Genomic DNA, 17195 nt, shown 5'->3' on the forward strand with positions numbered 1-17195 from the left:
AGCAGGAATAACATCCAAGGGCTCAAGTCCCCCTGCCAATGTCACCATATCTGCAGGTCTCTTTTCTTGATGGTCATTCTCATCCATTTCGTCTCCATCAAATTGTTCCATCTCGTTATAAAGGATCTCCTAAAACAGGACCAGAGGTTTCACCAAGTTCTCAATCACTCCCTGAAGAATTGAGGCAATGTGCAGGATAAAAGAATATTTTGAGAAAAAGTAGATATAATTGGAGGTACCTCATCTTCTTGCATGGTTTGTTTCTCTGACTCTACAAGCCAGTCATCCAGTATGTTTTCAGTAATTAAGTTGTCAAATGAGACCACATCACCAGGCTTTCTTCCTAGTTGGCGTTCTCTTAGACGCAAATTATAGTGGACAAAGGTAAGCTCATTCCATCTCTTCCGGGATACAGTACTATGCCTTTTACTATGAACTTGATCATATATACTCCAAGTGTGTTCACATATGAGAGATGAGCATGTCTGGCTTAGTATACGAATTGCCATTCGTTGAAGCTCTAAGCAACTTATCCCATGTTGTTGCCACCATGCCGCTAATAAGATATTGATAAGTGTACACATTTAGATCACCTCTTGATTTTGCATAATAATATAAGCAATCAGACTCCATAATTTGAGTTATGCTTAATCAAAGATGCATGACACCTTGGACAAATTACCTGGATCAAGCTCCATTCTAGTACTAATAGCCAAATCAGTTCCAAAATCAGCTTTCGCAGACACAAAATCAGGGATCTGCTGGGGTTGCACATTTAAAGATCAACAAAATAAAGAATACATAACAAAACATCAAATCATGAGCATGAAAATAGTTCTTTTGGCTGCATTTTGTGGCATCATTTAGTGCAGCACAAATTATTGGTAGCCTAACCTTCAGACAACTACACAAAAATATCTCTAATGCTAGTCCTGTCCTTAAAAATGATACAACAGCAACCAAAAAAAAAAACACAACAAAAAGCACATTACCTGCATGGATGCAGAAATTCTTTTGCCACTGTCAACTTCCAGTCGAACAATACATTCATTTAGACCCCGAATAACCTCAGGATTCTATGACAAAGATACATTCATTTAGACCACAAATAACCTCAGGATTCTATGACAAAGAAATGACATAAGGACAGAATGGCAGGACATTAAGCTTAAAACCAAAAGAGGTGTAGTTGACATAGCTCATACCAATAGGAAATCAGGTCGATAGCGGTAAGATGGATTTAGAAAGTAAGCAGCCACGTAAAGCGGGTGGTGAAACAGAGAGCTCCACTGGTTTTCTATCACAGTCCAGAAAGGTCCATATTTCCGTGCATCACCCCCATGAATAATTTTAATTGCATGTTTAGCTCTGCACATGTCATTATATATATATGCTATTGATCGGGTTTCATCACCATCTATCTTCTGAAGAACATGCGCAACCGGTTCTAAAGATTTTTTCACGTGCTGCACCTTCTTCCAGAATGTGGCATTTAAGACAATTTTTTCAACTTCTCTACCATCATCTGATTTGGGAAATCGGGAAGATATCCATTTTTTTGATTCGAACATTCTCTTAAGACCAACCCTTTGTTCCAACAAACTTTGCAAAGTGAAGAATGTAGTGCCAAACTTAGTAACAGCTGGCCTGAGAAGTTCTTGTCCCTTTGTGAATTCTTTTTTCATATAATTCAACAACCAAGTATTGTTGTAAATAAACCTTGTAACTTTTTTAGCCTTATCTATGCACTCTCCTACCCATTTTATATTCAAAAAGTCCTCTACCATTTGATCAATGCAATGGATAGCACATGGTGTCCAAAATAAATTTCTCCTTTTCTCTTCAAGCATCTTCCCAGCAGTCTTAAAACTGGCAGTGTTTTTAGTGATTACCTGTCTCGAAAACCAGAAGAAAACAGCTTATTAGGCACCCATTTATGAGTGCATTTGGGTAATGTGAGAAATGTCAGAAATAAATATTTAACTACCTGAACAACATTTTCCTCACCAATTTCTTCCACCACCTTGTCCAACAACTTGAAAAGGCTTGCGGCATCTTCTATCATATCAGTGGCATCAATAGAAGAAACAAAGTATGCACCTCGGGGACAACAGGCCAAAAGGTTAATTGATGTCCTACCTTGGAGATCGTTCCAACTATCAGCAACAATAGAACAGCCAGTAATTGTCCAAGATGCCTTAAACTCTTCAAGATATTCTTTTATTGTAATGATCTCATCTTGAAGAAACCGACCAGATAGTAGTTGGCTTGAAGGTCCCTGCAGACCAGGCCCGTATTGGCCAACCAACTCCAGCATTTTGAGGAAATATGGGGAATTTGCTGCATTTGAAGGGATTCCTGCATGATAAAAGAATTTGCAGATGGAAGAGATCACTTCCTTTAGAGCTTTCTTCTCAAAACCCATCCTTGCTTTTGTTTGCCTGTAGTGCGATGATGTTTGGTTTTTAAGAGACTTCAAAAACACTGAATCCAATCTTGATCTTTTCATTGGTGGTTCAGCACCGTTGCTGCTGCTACCAGGGGACCTCCCCTTGATATTATTTCTGATGTCATTGTCTGAAATTTTATCATCAATGGCCAGCAAATCCTTACTTGAATATTGCAACAACCCTCCCTCCTGCTCCTCCTCTTCATCCTCGTTATCTGAGTTGGTATAGAAAGTGGATATCTCTTTAGACTCAGGTTTCCGATTCCTTCTTCCAGTGCGATGCCATTTCATGTTCTCCTTGATTCTAAGGTACACCTCCTCAGGTGCCTTGTCACAATAGGCAACTTCCCCAGGGATCCTAGCCAGATGTTGTTTAAAGCGATTGATGCCTCCACTAATAATTTTCTCACAATAATTGCACTTCACTCTTTTCTTCTTTTCATCTTGAGCAATACAATGTTCCCAGCCCGGGTCCACATATCCTAAGGATCGAAGAGAAGCAAACCTTATAACCAAGTTCTTGTCACCCACCACCTTTTTTCCTTTTTGTTTGTAACTGCAGGAAGCTTCCTCCATGTCATTATACTCATTAGAGTGGAAAGCTAAAGATGCCTGTTCAAATTCAGCTTGCCTTCGCTTTCGACCTGAACGGCATCCTTCCAGGTTTTTTCTCATATTGAAGCATACTTCCTCAGGAACCTTAACACAATGAGTAACTTCACCAGACATTCTAGCTAAATGTTGTTTCAGTCTGAATATTCCACCACTAACTATTTTCCCGCAGTAGTTGCATTTGACCTTCTTTTTTCTTTCATCTTGAGCAATGCCATGTTCCCATCCAGGATCAATATATCCTGAGGATCGAAGTGGGGCCATTTCTTCAAACATTCGTGTATTAGCACAGCAGCAGCAGCCTATATCCTTGGCTGTTACATTCAAAGAAGCATTAAAATAAGCAAACAGCTATAAGAAATGAAAACGTGCAGGGATTTAAATTTTAGAGCAACCAAAAGACTACTATCTAAAGGGGTAATAAAAGCACCAGACAAAGGAGCCTTCCTAAATCAGAAACAATAATATTGCAACAAAAGAGATATACATTATGATAAAATCATCTCTTGAGATTGGTCATGGTTTTGGTGCTTGTAGTTTACTGGCAGATGTCCTTAAAATAACAGGACTTTGAGCAAAATTGGAAAGAACAAAGAAAAAAAGATCCAACTAAGATATAAATATATAAAAAGATTAAAAGACAAGCAATGATACTGGGTTAACTAAATGGATGATGAATGTGGCAGTGGAGCACAAATTAAGGACTTCAATTTGACATGAATTTCAGTCTAAAAAAAACTAAAACAAAATCCTTGATACCAACAACGAAAATTTCACATGCCCCACCAGATTTCCATATATTCCAAGTGAAGGACAAAGTCATCACACTGACAAAGAAAATAGGACACCCACAACAACACAACACCAGCAACATCCACAACAAAATAAAGAAAAAGAAAATAACACGGGCAATTCTGAGTTTCATCAATACCATGCAGCAAGAAAATAGGAAACAAATTCAGTAATAGAATCAATTTACCATGTTATCACCCTGGAAATCCTTTCTCAAGTGCAAGGCTCCTGTTGCGTGTACCTCTAAACCTAGTCGACTTGTGTTTCTTCCTCAAAGTCAAAACCGTAAAATGGGTCTTCCAAATAAACCTGTGTTAGTTACAAAAGCTACAGTAACAAGTGAGTTGAGAACCCCAAGAGCAAGCAATTAACACGAAAAGGAGGGCACAACAAAAAAATACACCCACAAAGAAAAAACAAGCAAATTGCAGATTTACGACAACAAAGTCATATCACCAGACAGACAGGAGATGCAACAGCATGAAATTGACACACAATGTTTCTACAAGTTTCTAATCAAAGTCAATCAATATCTCAAATACATGTATGCAAAATCATGAGAATATTAATGCAGAATCACAGCTCCGTCCACTTCCAATAAGTTTTCTTATCCATTTTTCAGAGCTTGCAAACCACGATTTAAGTTTTTCAATATATCTCGTGATACAAAAAGAAGTGAAGAATTACCGGTCTGCAAATAAGTGTAAGCTTCTGAAATCTGCAGGAAACGTAAAAACAGCAGTTAGAACCATGAAAACAATTATAAAGAAAAAAAATTACCTGGCACAATACACAACCTAAAGAGACGCAACATTTAGTTTGACATTATTTAAAAAAAGAGGGGAAAAAATTACAAATCGAATTACTACAGCAAAATGCGCATTGATGCTATAATGACGGTTCATCCGCCTAAGCCCTAATAATAATACAGATGCAGGCAAGCATTTTAGCCACACAAGGTTTGTCATAAGTTGAGAAGATCACAAAACTCTTGAAACACTGAAAAAGAAAAGGAGACAAAAAAAAAGTTTTGTGAATGCTTAATCACCAACTTAAACTTGGACTCGGCACCGGGCTTTTCATGAAGAGGAAAGAGGTCAGGATGAGATTCCCATACTTTCTTTCTGTATGCAGCTTTAACCTAATACATAAGATGGAGACGCAAATACATAAATATATCATTTGACGACAAGAAGCAAGGAAACAAAGAGAAGAGCTTAGCTTAGCTTGAGAATCAATGATCGATTACTATAGAAAGTGATTTATTCAAACCCTAGAATTAAAAATTAATTTTATTTATTTACTGGAGCTCATAAAATATAGAATCGCAAGAGAAACGACTAAAGGATCAGGCGCTGTGTTAGGATCAAGATTGCAGAAGAAATTGACGAAGGGGAGAGAGAGAGAGAGAGAGTTGACCTGAGAGAGAGTGGGGCGGGAATTGGGAGGGAAGCCTAGCAAGACCTTGGCCTCATCACCCTGCATTTCTTTCTGTAATAATCTCTTTTTTGAGGGGTTTTTCTTGTTGGTGCTGCTCCTTTTCTTCTCTTCGAACCCAATAATAAGATTAAAAAAAAAAAAAAAAAAAAAAAAAAGATTAAAAAAAAAAAAAAAAACGTATTGAACCACAGCACGTTGTTGAGTTTTCTTTGGATAATGAAGTTTCACTTTCACTTCTTAGTTACTGTCTGTATAGGAATATGGTTTGGAGTTGTTTTTAATAATATTTTTTATTTTTAAAATTTATTTTTATATCAATATTTTAAAATTATGTAGAAATATATAAAATTAAACTTTAAAAATATTTTTTAACCACAAAATATATGTACTTTTATATTTTAAATATTTCCAATGTTAATTCTTGATGTAATATTAAATGGATTGAGGTTGTGTCTGTTTTATATTATATTTGTTTTTTAAAATATTTTTTATTTATAATAATTTTTTTAATTTTTAAAATTTATTTTTAACATTAATTTAAAACAAGATAAAAATCAACTTTTTTAACACAAAATCAAATAAATAGAAATATAATAACATTATGAGAAAAAGCACCCGCTTTTAAAGGTTGATTCGATATTTTCATGAACAAACTGCCCTCCATCCTACTCTTGTTTTTCTTGGAAGTTAAATATATGTAATCGTTTGGAATTTATTCTTTTAATCTTCGTGAGTGGATAATGTCAATTAACTGACGGTTATTTTCATATTGTAATTATTCAAAATTGAATACCTGCCATCTGTTATAATAAGGTTTTCTTTTTGTTTAGCTTAATTAAATTACTATTACAAGATTTCTTTTCATAGATTATATATATATATATATATGAACTTCTATATTGCAGTTCGTGTTAGGCTGAATTTTGATCTATTTAAGTTTTTATTAATTTTAAGAAAGCTAAAATTTTTATTTGTGTTGATAATTATATATTTTAAATAAAATGCAGTTTAAAGTCGACTTGAGCTTGACTTGGTTATTTGATAAATAACCCGAGCATTTTAAGTTTAGTTATTTAATTTAATTTAATTTAATTTAAATTATTAAAATTAGAAAATAAATAAAATATATTGAATGTGACTGTAACTTTTTTTTGGTTGGATTATTACTTATGAGAATAAAAGCCGAAGTCCAATCAAACAACAAAAAAAACGAATTGCATTGAGTTGACTGAGTTGAATAAAGGTCTAGCTAAGCCTAGGTTCTTATATTAGTGTAATTATACCAAAAGCTAAAAGAACTTAGGAATTTATAGTGTATATCCTCGTATTCTAATGTGGATTTATATAGTAAAATTACTGTTTTTTTCTTATAGATCAAACTCATTTGGCTTGGTATCAAGGGTAGAAAGGTTTTTTAATTGGATCCGCTAGTTATTACAAGAATAGATAATGTTAAATAATCTTTTTATATTTTTATTGCAGTGTCCTTACCATTGAAAGCAATAAAACATTAAAATTAGATAGGGTTTTTTTTTTTTTACTTTGACTTTTACTTAGTTTTAAAAAAATTAAGTCACTTCATTGCTCTTAGAATTTTTTTAAAAACAAGATACATTTGATTAAGAGTTTTATTTTATAATTTTTATATTTTATTATTTAATAGTTATTGAGTGTGATTAGAATAGTAGGGTAATTTAATAAATAAATTATTTTAAAAAAAAAATAGATAGCATAAATTATACTTATTGAAATTAGACAACGCGTGCAACACAGTACAATGAGTAAAAACTTGCTTTTAAGATAGCAAACAAAGTATCTCAACATATTTTCTATGTACAAGCATCGTGTATGGTATAATTGTTGTCGATTTAGCATGTTTGACCTTTTGTTATTTTTCATTTTCTTTCTCCCCAACTTGATTTTCTTGTTGGCCTTCTAAAAATCAAGTTAGCCTCTAAGGTTTATTATCCTTAACATTTGGTTCTTATTCTTGAAACTACAATTTTTTTTATTTAGAATAATTTATGAAATTAATTTATTTTTTAATTTCATCCCGTATAGTTTTTTTTATCTATTATATTTGGTTCTCATTGTTTTAATTATAATTTGTTTTGCTTAAGTGATTTTTGAAAAAAAAATTTACAATTTCATCTTCCTTGAGTTTTTTTCTATCAAATTTAATCCCTTTTTTTTGCTACTTTTTTACCTTGATTTTTTTATTGTTTCATCCTACATCATTTAATTGGCCAGGTTTTTAGCTTTTTAGTTGAGCTCAAATCTAAAATTTAATGGATTATGACTTTAAAAGATTAACTCGGGTTTATGAAGTTCTCTTGAGTTTTTATGGGTTTTTTTTCTTTTTTAAAGTTTTTTATTTCATCCTCTAATATTTTGTTATTTTTTTATTCCCTTTCTATGGCATTTTTTTAGTTGTTTTCAAAATAAAATTAATTGCCTGAGTTTTTTTTTTATCTTTGTTAAATTTAGTTTTTTTAAAAAAATTATCAAATTAAATTAGTTGATTTAATCTTCCCTGACACTTAATTGGTCACCTGTTTGGCTTATTGGCTGAGTTGGGTATTTATAATTTAACAAATTATAAACTTGAAAAATTAACCCGGGTTTATAAGATTCACTTAGACTTATTTGGTTTTTTTTAATCTTTGCTTTTTTTTTTTAATCCTTTAGCACTTTGTCATTTTCTCTCTCATTTTCAATGATATTTTCAATCGTTTTAAAAATAATATGGGCTACCTTGAGGTTTTTTTTTTCTTTGTCAAGTTTATCTTTTTTAAACACAAAATTTTGTTTTTAAATTAAATTTAATTAATTGATTTCATCCTCCAATATTTCATTAGTCTAGATTGAGTTTGGATCGAGAATTCAACGGATTACAGGTTTGAGAGTTTAACACGGGCTTATAAGGTTCATTCAAGCTTGTTTGTTTTTTTTTAAGCTTTTTTTTTTTCTGATTCCATCGTCCAACATTCTTTTTATTCAATTTATATGGGATTTTTTTATCTTTGTTAAATTTAGTTTTTTTAAAAGGAATTTTATTTTTTAATCAAATTAAATTTATTGATTTCATCTTCTAGCATTTAATTGGACGAGTGTTAAGTTTCTTAATTAAGCTTATGTCTATAATTTAATGGGTTACGAGTTTGAGAAATTAACTCAGGTCTACAAGCTTAACCCAAGCTTGTTTGGCTTTTTTTCTCCGCCTTTTAAGCTCTTTTTTTTTTTGTTTCATCCACCAACATGTTATTTTTTTTATGAGATTTTTTTGTTATTTTAAAAGTAACAAGAGTTAACTTGAATGTTTTCAAACCTTTATTGAATCTAGCTTTTTTAAAATGAATATTATTTTTAGATTAAATTAAATTAATTATGTGAGTGTAAACATGAGATGCTCGTTTAATGATGTTTTGTTTTGCTTGTTTTCCAAGTCATTGCTTTGATTACACAAACAATCTTTTTGAACTATCAAATTCTTAAATTTTTCTTACTCCTTTTAAAATATTGATTGCTCATTAACATTTTTTTTTACGTTGATAAAAAGTTAACCTGGCCATAACATAGCAAAACATATGTCATCTATCTAGTTATAAATAAACTAAAAGATAATGGTAATTTATTATTATTTTTTTCTACTATTTTTAGTAATTAATAAAAAAATATAGGAAGTGAGTTAGCAAAACATATATCATTTATCTAGTTATAAATAAATTAAAAGATAATGGTAATTTATTATTATTTTTTCCTACTATTTTTAGTAATTAATAAAAAAAAATATAGGAAGTGAGTTTTTCACTATAATACTAGAAATAGATTATTTTAAATTACTATAGTAAAGTTATTGTTTTGCTCTTCAATTGGAAAAATGGAAGCCTTAGTGTTAGGGCAATTTAATCTTTTTCAATGGCACATTGGTCATTAAAAAATTATTAGAAAGTAATTATATTTTTAATTTTTTTTACCTGCTTGTTTCAATTGAATTTGTTTATATATATATAATTAAGTGAATAAAATAAAAGGAAATATTATGCAAGACCATATTTAGAAATATTATTTTAAAATAACAAAAAAAATTTATAAAATAAAGCTTATCTATGTAAAATAATAATAAAAAAACTCTTCAAAATTTGAATAAAAAACATTTTTTTTAAAAAAAAACCTTTGTCCAAAAAAAACTTGCAAAACTCGTGGATTAAGTTTAAAATTGAGATAAACCAATAAAAAAAAATAAAAGATAACCACAAAACTATTTTTAAAAAAAATAATATGAAATGATAAAACTGTAAAAGAAAATGAAAGAAAAAAGGGATCCTTAACCATATTACTTGTACACTAAGATGCATGAGATTTTCACTGTATATTTTTCATAGTGCAAATTTTTTTTTCTAATTTGATCCTCAAACTTTATTTTTAGATGATCAAGTCCTATTTAAGGAGCAATTGATCACAAATTCTTATGAAAGAATGGGATTAGAAGAAGAGGGCTAAAATGAAAAATATGGCAAACATAAGTGACATACCATAAGTGTCTAAAACATTCATTTTGGTCATCCAACTTAAACAATCATGCAAATCATACAATTATGGTCCCTCGAAATTGTTTCAATTTCATTTTGGTATAGATGTTTATTTTTGTTATTTTTTGATTCTTGATTGAGAGAGAGGAGAAAAGGGTTGCTGGACTTTGGCGATAGAAAGAGAAACTTGTCGTTAGCATTGATTTAGATCACCAAAATAAGGGATCTTTGTGTCAAATTATTTCATTTGATGTAGGGAGTTTATAGTGTTTTTGTACCTTAAAAGTTCATGAAAAAACAGATCTGAACCTGGATTGATTTTTGGTTTCTAGTTAAGTCCGATTTTTAGAGGCGGTTTTTTGAGGCCATGACTGGGTTTGTCATGGCTTTTAAGGTGTTTTATAGATATTTTGGGTCAAAAATAGGTTACAAAATAAGTTTTTGGGTTAAAAGAGCATAAGCCTCAATTTTTCAACAATCACAGTAGCCGAAATATAGGCAAAACAAGTGATATGTTATCTATCTCAGCGGGTGACATGTATTTTGTTATTGGTTTAAGTTTAGCATGGCTGGCAACTTTAAGGTGCTTGGGTTCGACATGGTTGTCATACCTAAGACGCTTGGGTTCAACATGGTTCTCATGAAAATGTAACTTTAAAAAATACAATTAAAAAAAATAAAGTGATGTGACCAGTTAAAAAATTAAAAACAAAAAAAAATAGACAAAACCTTCTTTCTTTTATTTTGTTCAGAGGGCATCTTTTAAATAATATTGATTTTTTTTCATGCGTTTAATTTTCAGAGAAGTTTTTCTGATTCATCTAAAGTTTTGTTTTTATCTTTTATATAGATAAACTATATTTTTTAAAATAAAAAAATATTTATTTTGGATGATATTTTTAATATTTATAGCCTTACATGTTATTCTTTTTTTTTATTTGATCAATTTAATATCCTATTTTTCAACATTAAATATCTTAACATATATCTGTTTTTCGATTTTTCAAGTTTTGTTTTTAGGTGTCATTAATGATTTTTTATTTATTTATTAGCGCATATAATTCTTAGTTCATTTGATTATATATGTACATAAACTTTTTGATTTGTTACATTTTTTAAACTATAAAAATGCTTTGAAAAAACCTGTGTATATATATATATATATATATATTTGACTCGTAGCGGAGTGCAGGTCATGTAGATATTTAACTATTAAAACATGTGACCCGTTTTATTAGATCAAAAATATGACAAATGAAAAAATTATGAAGCTCAATTTTGAACAAATTAAACGCCAAAGAATAAAATCAAGAAAAAAATAATTACATAAAAAATTGTAATTAAAAGAATTATGGTATAAATTAAAATAAAAAATAAATTAGATGGCATAAAAAAATTTAATTTGGAGGGTTGAATTGAAAAGAAAAGAAATCAAAAGAATAAGGGATAAATTGAACAAAAATAAAACAACATAAACTTTGATTTAAGGATGAAATTAAAAACCAATAAAAAATTAACAAAAAGACCAAAGAAAAAAATCAGAAATCAAAAGAATAAGGAGTGAACTGAAAAAAAAATATATATGAAAAATTATAATTTAAAGACTAAATTCAAAATATAATTTTTTTAGAAAGAGTCAAGGACCAAAATAAGCAATAAAAAGCACACGAACTAAACTTGAAAAAAAAGAGAGTAAATGTGCACTTTTTTCTAGAAGAAAGATAAAAGAAGAAATAAAAAAAATCACTAGCGACAAACAACTCATCATCCACCATCACTCTCCACGCTAGAAGGAAGAGGATGTAATGACATTTTCACGGATAAGGTGAAAGTCCAAGTTTGACCATTAGGTGATATGGAATATGCTAAGAACTTTTCAATAAAAAAAACCAAAAAGTCAACATAAAAAAATACCCAAACACCCCTCCTAACATTGAAAATTAAAAATGAACTCGTGCGAAAGGAAAAAAAACACCCTTAAATGCAGACCTTATGTTTTGTCATTTTCGAAGGGTAAAGAATATTTTTACTATAGCCTAAGAAGGGAAAAAACAAGAGAACCTTTGATCAACAATTCTAGTTTTTTACCTTGAGGGTAAATAAATATTTTTATTGTTTTAAAGTTTGTGAAAAAATAAAAAAAATTATTGATTAACAATTCTTAAATTTACTGACTTAGGGCGGTAGAAACATAATTTTATTGTGTAAAATATTTGAAAAAAACTTAGATACTCCCGAATAATCTTTTAATGACCAATGAGTCATTAAAAAGATCAAATTACCCTCGTAATCAAGACCACAATCTTTTCACTCAAAGACAAAATAATAATTTTATTATAGTAATTCATAGTAAATCGCATCTAGTATTATAACGAAAAGCCTACACACTATATATTTTGTTTAATATAAGAATATTTTTATCATAAAATGAAATATAATGATAATTATGTAAATAATAATATTTTTTTTGTTGACTTTTTTTAACTAAGATATTAAGTGTTGACACACTTATAAAATTTAAGATGTAAATTATAAGTTTTTAAAACTCGATAAGCAATTGTAATTTTGATTAAATTATAGGATTTTAGGGGTAATTTTTTGTTAAAAATTTTGTTTTTAATTTTATTTTTTAGCACCAAGTTAATTAAAATTTGCTCAAATTATTATAGTTTTATAATTTAGATTGTATATTTAACAGTTTCACCTAGATCATTCTAATATATTATTGTTGTAATATAAAAATCATCATATTATTTGTTACTATATTAACATTTTCTTTAAAAATATCTTCAAATATATATTATTTTTAAGTTAATGATTAATTTTTCAATTAAAAAATATATTAGCAATTTTTAAATATTTTTTAGCAGTGGATTATCGTTTCCTTTCCTTTGCGACTTATGAAGGCATAGGAGGCGAGACAGACTGCATCACTTACTCACCCCATTTCACCTCCTCTTGCCATAGAAAGAAAGACCCATCAATCACAACTAGTACAAAATGAGAAGAATACATGGAGGAGGAGGAGGTTTAAGTGGTGTTCGAGTCTGCTCAAGCAGCAGCAGCAGCTCATTCAATCCGGGCGGCGGAACCGACCATCCTTTCTTCTCCAATCTGAAGTTGCCCACCCTTCTCTCCCCTTTTTCTCGCCCTTACTCTACTGGTCCGTCGTTTCTCTTCTCTTCTCTCTGTCTCTCTCTCTCTCTCTCTTTGAATTTCATTTTTTACGATTGTTTTTTTTTGGTTCAATGGCAGCAAAAATCGCAACCAAAGTTATCTTCGAACCTTATTAGAATAATGGAACAACGACTGCCAGGAAGTAGTGCTTGTCTTGTGAATTTCATTAACCAGATAATTTAATTTATGTTCTTTTTTTTGTACAGAAGAAAATCTTATTTTCTTATTCTCGAATGATGTCTCCTCTCCGCTCTCTTTGTATTTTGATTGAAGACAGCCAGAAGACCCACTGACCGAATTTTCGAGGGCGAATAAAGAGCTCCGGAAACTCAGGGGCTCCATGGACCTTATAACATACCTCAGGACCAAACAAAAGGTACTGTTTTTGTTAAGAACACATTTAAGAGGAAATGCATGATCGGCTTTCGGCTTTCATCAGTAACTAGAGGAAGCAAACATGCCATACTCTAATAATATTGTCTTGTGTTTCAAGGAACACCATTTTAATTGTAGCCGAGGGTGGCGGTTGAAGTTTCAGCATTTAGAGTGCCAACTGCCAAATTCCAAAATGGCATGCTTTTGCAATGTTTCTCAATTAAGTAAACTCTTTAACCAAATTACTCAATAAAAGATGCCAGTCATTGCATATACCTTTATATCTCGACTAAACTAAGGAAAAAAACAAAGGGTATGCTAATTAGTAGCAATTAATTTAACAACAGCAAATACTTGCTTTGAACGTGATTTACTGGTTACTTTGAGGGAAGGGGCAGTGTATGGGGTTTGCTTTTTTCACTTTCTAGGAGATTGATGGTCTGAGATCGATGATGGCTGAATGCCCAGAAGATTAAGACATGCTTGATATGGCAAACGAGGAATTGATTCGAGCCATGGAAGAAGAGAAAAGACTGCAGAATTTGTTGCTGAAGCCATTACTTCCCAAGGATGATGCCGATGAGAGGGACTACATTTTGGAGGTGGGAGCAGGTAATAATACGTCTATACATAACATCAGAAATGAAATTTCATTTTGCACCTATGGTTTTGTTTTCAGAACGCAGAATCATGAAGCATTTTTAATGGATTCCGCCCTCTATAATGTTTATATTCTCTTGAATTTGACCAAAAAAAGTTTGATTAGGAACTGTAGGGGAAGAGGCTTCTTTATTTTCGATGGATATATTCAAGATGTAATTTGTTGAAACATGTTATTGTTACACTATTTACAATTCTGCCCCCAAGTCCGCTTTTGAGAATACAGACGTTTTTAAACTATAATAGGCGTGAGAGATTCTCGCAGAAGAATGGTTGGAAATTTGAAGCGGTTGATATAATGGAGTCTGATTTGAAAGGATACACGGCATGCTGCCATCTTTTGTTGAATGATTTTAATTAATCTTCCGTCTGCTCCATCTTAAACCAGTGTTCTCTAATTCTTTGTCTATGGAGGAGTTTGGTCTCAGCTTTGCATTCTAAGTCCAGACATTGTATGGGGAATTCATCTTGTGATTGTGTGACAGATACCTAACTTCCAGTTCTCTTTGGCAGGAAGCTAGTGCGGCAATCTTAAGCGCTGATGTTTTTGAGAAACTCAAATTTGAGAGTGGAATTCACAGAGATCAGGTTTCATCACTATCATGTCCAATAAAAACCATGCACGACTTTCAACAGAAATGACTGACGATTTGCTTTTGGCAGCGTGTTCCAGTGACAGAAGTCGGGATGTGTTCACATGAGTGCTGTGTCTTTTGCTATCCTTCCTCAAGCTGATGAGATGCTAAACTCTGTAAATGATATCCAGAAATATGTTATCAGGAAGATTCTGAAAATTCATCACTTGCGGGTTTTGTGTTAGTCTCTAAGCATTTATAATGAAGAGCATGGTGCATCATCACGCTGTCCTCTATAACTGGCAATTATGCTCTATGGTCATTATAGTATTTGGAAGTATCAATACATCTCATTTCTGTTCTCGGATGACCCCTTTTGATGTTTCAGTTCCAATATGATTGGACTTTGGAACTTGTTTTGATTGGATTTTGGGACTTGTTTTGATTTGCTGTATTTGGGGCTTCTGCTGCTAGACGTTCAATTAGGGAATGAAGAACTGAGAATCGGCGCTTACAGGTCTGGTGGTTCTGGTGGCCAGGATGCAAATATCACCAACAGTGCTGTTAGAATAACTCATCTTCCGACCAGCAAAAACTGTTTCCGTACAGGATGAACGATCCCAGCATCTGGTAAAGGATTCTCGTCAATTACACTTTTGGCTTCTGAGTGTTCGGGATCTTTGGTCGCTACTGGCCTCTCTTTTCATTTATTTGAGATAATCTTTTCTTACGATTGCAGACATATTTCCCTAGTTTAAAAGTAGATTCTTATTGAAACTAATGGTAATTGATTAAATAGCAGAGTAGAAGATCTCGTGATTGAACCGCAAATAACATTCAAATGGATTTAAAACATTAATAGCCATGCAGCATTTTCAAACACACTCTGATGTCAATTTCTGCCTTTGAAATCTTGTTATCCAGGTCCCATTGGAAGGATGAATTCTGGGTTGTATGTATTTCAAATCACACACTAAATTGCTAATAGTAGCAGTGCCTTTAATTATGATTTGTTTATTTCTGCTTCTTTTCCATGTTATGTGGTCGAGCCACGAGCATATGAATTCCATCTCCTCAATGGTTTGCTTATGCAATTTTTCTCTTTATGATTCTTGGTAGAATAAATCAAAAGCCCTTAAGGTGCTATGTGCAAAGCTGTATTAAATAGAACGGTCAAGTATTCAAATGAGTCGATCAAGACTTCGTTCAGAGCGAGCGAGCATTATTTGTCTGTCCTTTTTCCCAAAATGATTTGGAGCTCTGATGTGTTCTTGAACAGATTGGCAGCAGAGACAGGTCTGAAGGCATCTGAACATCCAACTTTCCTCAAGGGGGTGTCACTGATCATCGTTTAGGCATCACTCATCATGCAATTAATGATGTTGATGCAGGGAGAGAGTCTGGATGTCTTCATTGATGCTTTTCTTCTACAGCAGGAAATGGATCTTTTCAAAGGCCGCTATATGTAGCTAGAAACTCGTAATATCTTTCAGAGTAGACATCGCCCCTTGCACAACTACGTCATGTATCATGATTTCTTTTTTTAATAAAAAACAGGTCATTACAGTTTCTGTCTGAATTACGTACAGTAAATCCAGCCGCCATTCTTGTGGACTTTGTCCAACCTAGTTCATGACTAATTTCTGTATCATTATTTCCTTCTTCTAGGTTTTTCGATTTCTGAAGAGTTCATGTGGGGTTTCATTGTCAGCATTGAAATGGATGAAAGATTGTCTGTAACATGATGGGAGCGCAGTTGTTGACAGAAATTAATTTTTTTCTTCCTTGCAACCTTGAAATCAACAAGTCCAATCAATGCCGCTAATCATGTGAGCAGAATTCATGATCTCCAGGCGATAATCTTTACCCCACCAACCTGCTAGTTTTAAGGGGAGAGAGTGAGAGACAACGCTAATGGCCATCCTCTCTATTCATCTAGGAGAAGGAATGTAAGAAGAGCGCACCCCACAAGCAAGTGGATGATAAAATTGATGAATCTAATCCACCCATCGACTCCAAGACATTAGCGGATTAAAAATCATGATTTTGCCTCGAAGGAAGAAAACCAAAGGTTAAGAGAGAGAGAGAGAGAGCTAAGCCCATGGGGATGAAATTGCCAAACAAGTGGGGCATGGGGGACGCATTTTCTCGAACCTTTTTTGGTCGATTTCAACACTTCTCGCAAAGTCCGCCAATCCAGACCTAGGTAAGTAAGAAAATCAATGAAGGGATTCTTAGTCATAGTTGTGATATTTAAATTGTCTTATCCATACAATTCTTTTGATTAAGAAACACAACTATGTGCCTCCTACAGGTAAGATGATAGGATATTATACCACCCGTGCTTTATTGTAGGTTAGATGATTTTTTTAAAAAAATAATATTAAACTAATATGAGTGTTTTAAAAAAATTAAAAAATAATATTAAATGAAAAAAATTAAATGAAAAAAAATCTCAACTTTGTTAACAAAATTAAAAAAATAAATGAAAAAAAATCTCAACTTTGTTAACCTTTAAACTCTTGCTCGAGTAATTTAACCCCGTGCTCGAGTAATTTGACCAAAAATAACTAAATTAAAAAA

General features: G+C 31.9%; 2 protein-coding genes and 1 pseudogene across 3 annotated transcripts in view; 1 reads left to right on the forward strand and 2 right to left on the reverse strand.

The window, feature by feature from the left end:
• LOC105112073 (uncharacterized) overlaps positions 1 to 4130 on the reverse strand; it is a 5877-nt gene extending 1747 nt beyond the window's left edge. Inside the window, exons 1-7 of the mRNA XM_011007645.1 lie at positions 4041 to 4130; positions 1988 to 3375; positions 1206 to 1892; positions 993 to 1076; positions 683 to 758; positions 240 to 556; positions 66 to 129 (exon numbers count right to left, since the gene is read on the reverse strand). Coding sequence (XP_011005947.1) covers positions 66 to 129; positions 240 to 556; positions 683 to 758; positions 993 to 1076; positions 1206 to 1892; positions 1988 to 3337 — 2578 coding nt within the window. The 5' untranslated portion in view covers positions 3338 to 3375; positions 4041 to 4130. The remainder of the gene's footprint in view (positions 1 to 65; positions 130 to 239; positions 557 to 682; positions 759 to 992; positions 1077 to 1205; positions 1893 to 1987; positions 3376 to 4040) is intronic.
• Positions 4047 to 5427, reverse strand: LOC105112072 (Chaperone DnaJ-domain superfamily protein). 2 transcript variants are annotated; one of them, XM_011007644.1, is made up of 4 exons: positions 5273 to 5427; positions 4902 to 4994; positions 4541 to 4571; positions 4047 to 4162 (listed from the first exon to the last, which is right to left on the reverse strand). In XM_011007644.1, the coding sequence occupies exons 1-4, from the start codon at positions 5336 to 5338 to the stop codon at positions 4131 to 4133; spliced, it is 222 nt and encodes a 73-aa protein (XP_011005946.1). In that variant the 5' UTR covers positions 5339 to 5427; the 3' UTR covers positions 4047 to 4130. The 2 variants fall into 2 exon arrangements, with proteins under 2 accessions (XP_011005946.1, XP_011005945.1); XM_011007643.1 differs by having other exon boundaries at positions 4090 to 4180.
• A 7264-nt stretch (positions 5428 to 12691) lies between these two features.
• Positions 12692 to 15644, forward strand: LOC105112074 (peptide chain release factor 1-like, mitochondrial; annotated as a pseudogene).
• Positions 15645 to 17195: the final 1551 nt, after the last annotated feature.

This window comes from Populus euphratica, unplaced genomic scaffold (assembly GCF_000495115.2).
Source record: "Populus euphratica unplaced genomic scaffold, PopEup_1.0 scaffold322.1, whole genome shotgun sequence".
In the NCBI taxonomy this organism is placed as follows: Eukaryota; Viridiplantae; Streptophyta; class Magnoliopsida; order Malpighiales; family Salicaceae; genus Populus; species Populus euphratica.

Coding starts and splice junctions, on each gene's coding strand:
- LOC105112072 (XM_011007643.1), bottom strand. CDS start 5,338: ATGCAGGGTGATGAGGCCAAGGTCTTGCTAGGCTTCCCTCCCAATTCC. Junction 4,995..5,272: donor CCCGCCCCACTCTCTCTCAG/GTCAACTCTCTC, acceptor CTTATGTATTAG/GTTAAAGCTGCATACAGAAA. Junction 4,572..4,901: donor CCGAGTCCAAGTTTAAGTTG/GTGATTAAGCAT, acceptor CGTTTCCTGCAG/ATTTCAGAAGCTTACACTTA.